This window comes from Oncorhynchus nerka, linkage group LG13, assembly GCF_034236695.1.
Source record: "Oncorhynchus nerka isolate Pitt River linkage group LG13, Oner_Uvic_2.0, whole genome shotgun sequence".
Taxonomy (NCBI): Eukaryota; Metazoa; Chordata; class Actinopteri; order Salmoniformes; family Salmonidae; genus Oncorhynchus; species Oncorhynchus nerka.
In genome coordinates, this window is record NC_088408.1 from 63,581,640 (window position 1) to 63,593,063 (window position 11,424).

The 11,424-nt window shown below is 42.4% G+C and overlaps 1 protein-coding gene across 1 annotated transcript; it reads left to right on the forward strand.

Annotated features, from left to right (window-relative positions):
* The first annotated feature begins 3,519 nt into the window (after positions 1-3,519).
* On the forward strand, positions 3,520-8,632 carry si:ch211-12e13.12 (uncharacterized). Its single transcript, XM_029678876.2, has 3 exons — positions 3,520-3,686; positions 3,942-4,051; positions 7,416-8,632. The coding sequence occupies exons 2-3, from the start codon at positions 4,027-4,029 to the stop codon at positions 8,123-8,125; spliced, it is 735 nt and encodes a 244-aa protein (XP_029534736.1). The 5' UTR covers positions 3,520-3,686; positions 3,942-4,026; the 3' UTR covers positions 8,126-8,632.
* The last annotated feature ends 2,792 nt before the right edge of the window (positions 8,633-11,424 follow it).

An 11,424-nucleotide genomic window follows, 5' to 3' on the forward strand; every position in this document is an offset into this window, starting at 1 on the left:
CAACTTAAAGAACATAGCAGAACAAGTCTCATTATGTTCTAGAAAGCCACTATGCGCTCGCTCAAGGAAAGCTCGAGCCTTCCGCTCCTGCAACTCCCTGAGCTGCGCCTTTAGGGTTGCGGATCTCTCCCAGTCAAACGACCCGCCGAGGTTGCCTGCCTCGTATTCGAGTTCAATTAACCTCTGGATACAATCCACCTCCCTCCTCTCCTCCCTTTTTTTCCTCTTGCAATACCCTATTATAAAAGCCCTAATCCTCACCTTAACTAATTCCCACCACTCTAACACCCCCTCGCACATGGACCGGAGGCCCTCAAGCCTCCAAAAGAAACCATAAAACCCGTCAACAAAAGCCTGCTCCTCCAGCACATCCCGATCTAGCTTCCAGTACCCTCTACCAAAGAGGCAGACTGGCGACCCCACCTGCAGGAGCACCCCGTCGTGATCCGAAAAGAAAACAGGCAACAGCCGCCCAGACAACTTACTCAAAGACCTGGGTACAAAAATATAGTTGAGCCTCCGCTCAACCCCCCTGGAGTTACGCCATGTAGGACCATCCATTTTCGGAGTAGTGTGCAGACCACCATCTACCAGACCATGGCAAGCCATTAGCCTGGCAATGGCGCCCGCACTGCTATCCCCCCCTCTTCCTAAATCTGTATTAAAATCCCCCTATCACTAATTTCCTATTTGTGACACACAGGGCGTCAGACAGTCCACCATCTCCCTTCTGTCTGCCACCACCTGTGGCCCATACACCACCACTAATCTAAATTTACAATCCCTTATCGTGACATCCACCCCTATAACCCTCCCCTGCATTACCACAAAAGAATCCTCCACTTTTACCTCCCTGTGCCCACACAAAACCCTACCCCCGATGAGTGCACCCCCAACACCCCAAACCGACTCCCCCTTGTCCCACTCCCTCTTAAACCTAATAACATCCCCTCCATCCCTCAGGTGAACCTCCTGTAAAAAACAAAAATCAAACCCCACACCCTCCAAATAACTAAAACCGCCCTCCTCTTAACAAAATCCCTTAAACCCCTTACATTTAAACTAACAAAAGTAAAATTAGACTCCATGAAAAATAAATACATGTAATACACTCAAATTCTAAACCCAGACAGAAAAAAACATAAAACAGGAGACTCACCCGATGCTCCCTGCTCCATATCTACCGGTGAGAACACCATCCGTAATCCCGACATCCCCCCTCTTCCTCCATCACACCCTCCCAGGATGCAGAAATAGTGTTTGGCTCTGGAGTGCCCTGCACCCTGGGTCTACCCCCACAATCCTCCCCCTCCCCAGTGTTGCAGCTGGTTTGGAAAAAAAATTGGGGAGGCTGAGTCCCCAAACAAAAAACTCCCCACCTCCTCTTGTACCCAGTCCTGAGTCTTGTTATGTGTGTCCCCACCCAACAGAAGTTGAGGGCCTGGGGAAACCAGCAGCAACCCAGAGGTTTCTCCCGCCCCCATCACTCTCTTGGCCATCCCTTCCCCCTCACTGTCGGCCAATCGCCCCCTCCTCTTCATACTCTTCTTTGGTGATGGCGGCAGTGAAGAGATACCACCCTCCCCCCGCCAGCTCCTCCACCATACCCTCATCTCTTCCACCATGGCACTTTCCCCCAGTCCACTTTCTCTTCCACCGTCTCCTTCTCCACCACTCCTCCCTCGCTTTCTTCTCTCTCATGCTCCTCCACTCGGTTGCCTTCTTCCGCCGCTTTTCTGGTTCTCCTACTCCCGTGCCTTCCGTTTCCTTCTCTCTTCCATCCGCCGCTTCTGGCTCCTCCTCCTTCCTTGTGGCCTTCCCCTCTGGACCTGATCTCTGGTCATGAGGCGTGCTTCCTTCCCCTCCTCTTCTTCCCCCATCCCCCGCTCCTGCTCCCCCCCCCAGCCGCAGACGCATATGACCTCTGACGGGCCGGGCACCCCCTCCACAGGTGTGCTGACGAGCCACACCCATGGCACGTCTTAGGCTTGTCACAATCCCTCGCCTCGTGATCCTCAGATGCACAAAATCTGCATTTTCTTGCACTGCATGAGGCGAATATGTGACCATGGGCCATACAGCGTCTGCAAAATGGGGGCTGACGTGCATAATACAACATCCCCCTGTCAGCCCCTAGGGAGAACATAGCAGGAGGATGGAGGTAGCCACCATGTCCCCTTGGGTCCTCTCTGAGGAGGGCCTGGAAGCCTCTCCTCCCATTCCAAAACCCAAGGGAGTCTTTGAGGTGCCTTGCTGAGGAGACGTTATCCATGTATCTCCCCAGAAAAGCCCTCACCTCTTCGTCCTTAACGTAAGGGTTGTAAATGTTTACAGTTACAACCCTAAAGTTATTCTTCGCCAGGCTTGTTATTTCGTAGTGGCACATCGGCCTCTCACCTCCCACTGCTCTTGCCCTTCTCAGGATATCATCGTGTTTTTCCTCTGTATATAGTGCAACGTCGTATGCTCCCTCCAACGAGTTGCCTTGGAAACAAAACACGTCCTTCACCGTCAGCTTTAGAATCCCCATCAATATTATCCTTCCAAAGGATTCCCGTCCTAAAGGCTCAAACTCCTTTTCCTTCCAAGCAAACCGAATCGTGTTGGCCAGCCCAATCCCAGGGACCGACCGGCTTTATGGTCCAGCAGGTTTTTTTTACACAAATGCATCTTCGATCCAAAGTACCCCAAATACTGCTACCCTGTAGAATAAATATTTGCATCAAACAATAACTGAGGTGTAAACGCATTTTCTGTGTCCTCCTCTACAACTCCAATGCTGCTATGTTCACAGAAGCGGCATAGGCTACAGGGAATGGAGACTTTAGAATATTTGATATCCTTGTCCATTGCCTTCATGTATGTGAAAGTATTTCCTCTTGTATTATTCATTGTAAAACATTTGTTTATAGGGGACGAAGGAGAAGGAATTGTCATGCTTCCCTGCACTAGTGTGATGTTTCTTAGAGGGGGAGACTGTTCCTAACATGTTATCCCTGAGGTGTGGACAGGGTAGATATGTAGAGGAACATCAAACAGTATTGTATCGTGGAAATGCTTTGTAGAGATCCATTAATTAAACTATACTAATGTTTCATGTCAGTGTCTCTACTCAAGCATCTTTTCTGAGTGGAGATTAGATTCTGGATTGTATGTAAATGTTCAATAGATATAAATACAATTAATTGCAGTTTCAGCTAATGTGGTAAAGAAATCATCTTTATTGTGAGCGGATTAGGTGGCGTAAAACCATTCTATTGTCTGCACGCCCATAGAGATGTAATTCTGCTGTTGTAGAGTTGTAAATACCATCTTTAAATGATGTGATCAGTAGCTCAGATCTCTTCCGCCTTACTGCATGTGGTAGTCGTGTGAGTGTAATCAGTGGAGCATCCCATGACTGCCTATCCTTGCACAGAGAGTATATGTATTTTCTGAGTGCATGAGATGAGGGAAGGAGAGGAGGAGGGGGGGGTGTTGAGAACAAAGGCATCTCTGTTTGTAGACCTTCATATCACTGGAAAACTGAACCGCGCCTGACAATATTTACTGTCTGACTGCCCACTGATCAAATCCTGACAATATGTCCTACATGTGATGTGACGTGATTTACATAAACCCCCTGACATCTTGAAGAAGAAGCTGGAAGGAGGTTTACTGCTCAATGGAGGACTGCACAACTTTTGGTAAAATAAAATTATAATCACTTTGACTGCAGCTCTTGTACATTCTGGAAACATTGCTCAGTGATTGTTGTTGAATGGGATTGAGGAAACAGTAAATCATACTGTACCTATAGCTTGATTGTAGGTAACATAATGGCATGTTTGGTCTTACTACAGCTTATTAGGCTGTGTAGCAAAGCTTTGAATGAATCATACTTGTGTTTTTTGTTGCGATGAAAATACACCAAATTCCCAATTTTCTTATTCCCCACACAGTGACCACAAAGCAGCATTTGCACTTCATGTATCATCATGCAGAGACAGGTGGCTGGATTCTAGAACTATTCAAGGACATCTGAACATGACTATCCACTATTTTAATCAAAGTAAGTCCAAAAATGAAAATGTGTTTCAATTCCATGATTGTGAAACCAAGCAAATTAGCTTTGATTTCGTTATACACAATCAGACTTTGTGCAACTGTTTCTGACCTGAAATGCAAGCCAAAAAGCATACTGATGCCAAATGGGTGTTCACTGGGAAATTATTGGGACCCCATTTTCCTTCCACATTTGTCTTCACAGTCAGATGTACCATACCGGTGTGAAAGTACACTGAACACAAATATAAACGCAACATGTAAAGTGTTGGTCCCATGTTTCATGAGCTGAAATAAAAGATCCCAGAAATGTTCCATACGCACAAAAAGTGTATTTCTCTCAAAATGTGTGCACAAATTTGTTTACAGCCCTTTTGGTGAGTGTTTCTCATTTGCCAAGACAATCTATCCACCTGACAGGTATGGCATTTCAAGAAGCTGATCAAACAGCATATATCATTACAAAGGTGCAACTTGTAATGGGGACAGCAAAAGGCACTCTAAAATGTGCAGTTTTGGCACACAACACAATGCCACACAGATGTCACAAATTTTGAGGGAGCTGCAATTATCATGCTAACTACAGGAATGTCCACCAGTGCTGTTGCCAGATAATTTAATGTTAATTTCTCTAAATTAAGCCGTCTCCAATATCTTTTTAGAGAATTTGGCAGTACCTCCAACTAGCCTCACAACTGCAGACCACATGTATGGTGTCATGTGGGGGAGCAGTTTGCTGACGTCAACGTTATGAACTGAGTGCCCTATAGTGTCGGTGGGGTTATGGTATGGACAGGCATAAGCTACAGACAATGATCACGATTGCATTTTATCGATGGCAATTTGAAGCACAAAAATACCTTGACCAGATCCTGAGGCCCATTGTGAGGCGGATTTTTTAAAGGTGTCTGTGACCAACAGTTGCATATATCTATATTCACAGTTATGTGATAACCATAGATTAGGCACTAATACATTTATTTCAGTTGACTGATTTCCTCATTCGAACTGTAACTCAGTAAAATCAATGAAATTGTTCTATGTCAAGTTTATATTTTTGTTTAGTATACATTTACTTTCTTACAGGTATGGGACACAAGTGGCACACGCAGTTTTTTTATACTACAAAAATGACATGGTAGCCTCTCACGGAGGATATGGCTGATGTTCTCCGCTGGTGCCAACAAGATAGTCCACTGTTCGCTCAATTAAGTTACACATTTTGATAGGCTAACTAAAATACTTATTGGAGTATTTTCATTGTCATCTCTTTACAACAATAGCCAATTACTTTCCAAACAGTTTTTCCACGATTGTATTTTTAAATATTGCGATATGCCTGGCTGGGTCTCTCTGCTTTTCACTGAATATTGTAATTTAACAATCATGTAGTTGGTATCTGGAGCGCGCGCTTCCCAAATTGCGGGCCCTTCCGACTTCAGGTTATGCCATTTAAACCATTTAAAAAAAAAAAGCTAATAATCCTCTGTGGCCAAATCATGCTTGCTGGTGTAGTAGGCTATTTTTTATGATTTGTATTTATTTATGTAAAGACAGGAGTAAGCCAATTAGACTATATACTTTTGACAATTCATTTTATTTAGCTTCCCCTAGCAGTATGGACACGGCGCCTATGCCTTTTGATGTGGCATAAACAACCAGTCATGATGTTTTCATCAGATTGTCAAACAGTCACAAAGGCGGTTCTGTAGACTACCCGCGCACGTTCGTTCACTCACAAAATAATTTCAGTATCCAAACCCCAACAGTGCACTGTGCATCCGCAATTTGATGAATGGAAAGGGACATCAGTTACAAAACAGCTACGTGTAGTGTAATGGCATTTTGCGATTGTCATTAGGCCTACATTTGTAGCCTTAATTGATGCATCCACTGTTGTTAACGCGCGCCTCGGTCTCCGCCACTCATCTCCGCATTGTCCGCGAATGTTTCTGCCTCTGCACCTTGACAAAATGCAAGTGTTCTCCTCAAACCACAAAGCAATTTGGAGCTTATACCATCCGGTTTCCAGTAAATTGTCACATTTATCATGCGGCTGACATACAGTAATGTTAAATAATGGTGTAATCGCCTATAGTTTTCTGGGCATGTTGTATTAATTGTGATAGGCTCACGTTTTACCAGTATGGCGTACCCCCACTATTTATTTTACCGGGACGCCATAACGGAGCATACCGCTTTACTTTCATCCCTGCTTAATGCTCTCTTCTGTGGATAGCAGAGCCTATTGTTAAACTACTGTACTGTATGTGCAATGTCACAGCATACCCCCTTACAATATAATGCAATAATTGTGTAATTTCAAATCAGATTTTCATTATTGATCCATTTTCCCTCCACCACTAAGCCTTTTCAAATGTTGTATTATTAATTCATGGAGTCCCTATTCTGTAATGCTTAGAACTCAGTCATGTGTAACAGGGCCAATCCTTTAAACTATGGAATGCATTCCTGTTAGTGTGTCTGGAATGGCAGAGCCCTGCTGATGACTAAAAGCTTGTCTATGTCTGGTTGGATGATAGTGTGGTTTAATGTCCCATCATGCCCTGCCCACTGGGAACACACTGGTTGAATCAACATTGTTTCCAATTTTCAATTAAATGAGTTGAACCAACATGGGAAATAAGTTGAATTTCCCAGTGGCTAGTACCATTCTCCCTCAATTTAGATTATGTAAGACTTTTAGGGGCCAATGGTAGAAGGAGCAATGTTTGCATCATCCTATTACAATTACAATTTCAATAACATCTATTAATAAATTGTTAGACTAACAAATTCATATCCTGAATAGATGCTTTACCGAAACATGTTCTTACTAACAACTGCTTATTGTGTGTGTGTGGCAAGGTAGTGTCTTATGGAGCTGCTACTTTTAGCAACTGTCCCTCAGTTACTCACTCACTTAAAAGGAGAATCTCCACACTGTCCTCTCCTGAAAGGGTTTAGATCCTATGGGAATTTCAGTTATTTTTGCCTTTTTTAAAGTTCTCACTTCATTCATTTATCTTTAAAGACCTATACTAAATGGAAGCATGTTCCCTCTTTGTACCAATCAGTTTGTTATCATAATGACTATTTCACACGCTCCTGAATGGATACGGTATTGTGTGCTAAACTAATTTAAAGGTTTTAACCAGTCCACACTGGATAAATCAGGAAAAAAAGTAATTGAATAAGAGTTTTATTGTCTTTCACAGGTGTTCACATAATCGCTAAGCATGGTCTCTGAGGACAACTATTACAACGTTAAAACTGGGAAGCCTGGAGCTCTTTTAGCTCAAGTGAAATAGAGATGTCTAAGTTATGTTATGACAAAAGGGGGGTGCTGATAATTCCCTTTTCTCTTTCAGTGCAGCGCACCTCAGAGCAGTGCATGAAGAAACAAAGGAAAAGCGAGAACAGCGCCATCCACCTCTCCTCTCCAGTGGTGGAGGGCGAAAGGAAGCTTGATGGAAGCAGTTTGACTGTTTATGGTGACGGCCAGAAGGTGAAGGTGGTGTATGAGGTATACCCTGGTGATGTCCAAAGACTATTCCAGGTCACCAGCAGAGATGGTGGAGGAAAGGTGCCCTCTCCATCGTACGTAGTCACCGACGGCAGGGGACAGAACGACCTACAGGATCAGAATGCTCCAAAGGTCTGTAACGTAATGTTGATTTGTAATGCCTCCAGCAGCCAGCCCTGCTCTGGGCCTGAGGACAACTCAACAGACACACACAAGACTCTAACAGAGACTTCAACTATGACCTTTGTGGATGCACACACCATTGATGAGTCGGGGGAGACACACAGCCTACTCTGTGTAATGGAGGTACACATTAATAAGGAGTTTGTCCTCATTGATGATGATGATGACGGTGACATGTCCCTAAGAGAGAAGACTGTCACTAACATGTCCATCATGGATGGTAATGCTGCAGACCTGGTCTGTGGCAGACGGCTGTCCATCTCTACTGACACTTACTCTGAGTGTAAAGAGGAGAGTGTGGCCCCGGAACCCACTGCACAAGCAGACACACATACTAAAAAGCAGCCCTGTTGCTTCTGTTCCATTCTATGATCATTCTATCTGTTCCTTTTTATGACCATTTCATCCATTCACACTATCAGAGGCAGAGCACATACTGTAGTAATTTTTAGTTTTTGTAATTTTGTATACATTTTCTATCAATCAACCCCTATTGTCTTCAAAAGCTGCCCACTACTCTGCACAAAATGAGTGTGGTGATGTTAAAATCATGGTTATTTGTCATGTCATGTCACTGCACAGTATTTGCATCGATTTTGCATTCTTATTTATAGTGTTGGGTAATACGAAATAAAGGTGCATAGTGAAATCATCAGCATTTCTCTTAGCTACTTAGGACCACTTTGAATGCTTCTTGAATCAAACACTGTGATCTGAATAATAGGTTCTTTACAGAAAGCCTTTGAGTGATCATGTGTTGATTTCCATTTATGTTCTGCTTGCTCTTCTTCACTTTAGATACACTTTTAATACTTGTACTTTATGTACTAATATGTGTCCTTTGTTTACTGTACATTCAATAAACTTCAATTTTTTTGCATTCCTAAATATTGCAGTCAAATGTCTTGAGAAAAGTCATCTGAAGTAGAGGCCCATGCCTGCTCTATGCATTCTATGCCTATTTAGTTACAATGTTGTGTTACCATACATTGCATCCTCCTCTGTACAGTATATGTGGAGAGACCCTAGTGGAGTGTTTGTTTGCTGGTTTTAGGGACAGGCTGGTGCTTAATCAGGCCTCTCCAGCAGGCACAGTGTGACATGGGCTCAATGGGAGAGTGATAGAGGGAGACCCCCTCTGAGTCCTGGTGGGCTGGGTGATGATAGCAGCATGGTAGACTTATCTCCCCCTCCTACACCACTGTATACTAGACTAACTCGCTCCCCAAAAAGCAACTGGAAATACAGCTTAATGGTGAATGGGTGTTCTCACTGTGTTGACCCTATTGTTGCGATGGTGAGCCAGTTTTACTCCATTTCACACCTTGTTTTTTTAGCATCAGGGGACAGGGTTTTCCTTAAATACATGTGACAGAGCATCTAGTGTGGGTTGAAGTTATGATGGGTCTCACAAACACTGTGGATAAAGTGGATTCAGGAAAAGGTAGGCTGTATAAACAAGTAGGCCTGCCTACACTTTGAAGATTCCTTTACTTAAATTCATTGTATATCACCAATTGTTCATGTCACTCCCATATCTATGTTAATCATTTATACATTGGACTGCTTATTTACCTAGTTTTAAACTTCTTTAATTCATAATGTTATGTTATGTTATGCCATATATAGTATCTCTTATTGGCGTACACATCATAACTGTGGAATTTCCTAATGTGTTTTATATGTCTCCCAAAGTGTGGAGTACATAATCCTCCATATTAGCATCTACTGCACTGCTAAAATGCTACTACAACCTCTGTGCTGTGTACAAGCCTGTGAATAGAATGTGTCTGACTATATGGTGGAAAGACTACTGTATTTATTTCATTTTTACTTTTGCGTTTTACTAAGAAAAGGCTGTATGTTTTTTATTTAAGTAGTATGTGTTCAGGAAGTGGAAATGTGTCTAATAAGCTATAACAATTTTGTTAATGGATATTTATATTTTGTGTTTTAAGTTATCATTTCAGTTGTAGTTGGTGTTATCACTGTTACACACAATACAGTTAAACTGAATATGTCAAAAATGCTGATGATGACAAACCACCATTGCCAACATCACCATTGAGACAGAGCGGTGGTTGGATTTCATTATGACCTCAGCTAACTCTGATACCCATCTCTCAAGTCTGGTTATCAAATCCGCTCAGCACCGTGGGGTCTGCAAAATGGAAATAAATAAAGATGCGGATAAAAGGATATGTAGAGGAGGTTGGTAAACGGGGCAGAGTCAGATAGGTACAGAATGGCAGGCAGGTTCATGGTCAGGGCAGACTGAATGGTCAGAACCGGGGATACAGAAAGCAGAGAAATGGGAAAACATGCTGGTAAGACCTGACAAGACCAGATGAACCGCAACAGACAAACAGAGAACACATGTATAAATACACTGGGGAAGATGGGCGACAACTGAAGGGGGGTGGAGACAAGCACAAAGACAGGTGAAACAGATCAGGGCGTGACAAGACAGAAAAGATTATTAGGAGATGAAATGTTGAGTTCCTTACAAGTTCAGAAAGCCAAAAGCTAGAGCTCTGCGAGACATTCACAGCGATGGGGGCAGACGTTTTGATCAAGAAAGACCTTTAGAAAATATACAAATATGTATTTTACAGTTATAAGGAATCTTATAGTTAGTCATTTTTTACTTTGAATATACTATATTTAGAAAGCATACAAGTCATTTCAAGCCTTATTCATACAGCTATTCATATTTTCACATTTGTATCATCTTTGTCCTGTGTACTTGAGCTTGTGTCCTCAAAAGTGACTACACCTCAGCAATTTATAACTATTTTTACCAGAAAAGTGAGATTTGAACCTTTATTGGAGCATGCAACATTACTAGTTATTGTTTATGGCCCTTTCATGATAAAGTATTACTTTTGGTGATTACGTAGATGACATTTTCAATTACTGTTAGCTTAATTTAACTGGTTAAGTTCTAGAGATTGACTGTGGGGAGCCAGTGTTTATATCCCATGCTAAGATGCTATGGAACCGGACATCGTTGATTGGTAGTGTGGTTTATTACCGATGTGTTGAAGGATATCACACCACGAGTTGGAGAGAATACACGTTGGGAGGATATAGAACTTCATGAATGAATGTATTGAAAGACATGTATTTAAACGTACAGTATATTCAAATGCAAAATTGCTAAAATGGGTCATTTCCATTTTGAAATTTCAACCCCTATAGAAGGTCTATTAATTACAATCCACGTAATAATTCATATTTCCTTTTGCTGCCAACCCATAAGGCAATTTGGTCATTTGACTGTAGGAAAGGGCTACCAAAAACAAATTGATTTCAATGAGCAAAGGTAAACTATGGGGCTCCACTAAACCTTCCCCGTACTAACATGTTGTGGGTCAATACAACTGGCCTGGGGAGAGTTATTGAGTATGTATGTAAGGATCGATTATACCAGGAGGGTGGAAATAGTCTCTCAACTTGTACACCATCAGGGTAGTGGGGAATTGTTTCAATAATATGCAAAGTTATATTAACAATATAACCGTGAACCCATTATATTGTGTTAAAGTGCTCACATTCAAATTGATGCTGTGTTGTTTGTCATGTTTGCCCCTACCAATGGAAGAGAGACATTCAGCACCTAGTACTCTGTACCAGAAGGGGGTAATGTTGTATTGGGTAATTGGTTGTAT

Excerpts from the sequence above, each read along its gene's own strand:
- si:ch211-12e13.12 (XM_029678876.2), top strand. The coding sequence starts at position 4,027 with ATGACTATCCACTATTTTAATCAAA. Across the intron at positions 4,052-7,415 it reads TATCCACTATTTTAATCAAA|TGCAGCGCACCTCAGAGCAG; the intron begins GTAAGTCCAAAA and ends TTTCTCTTTCAG.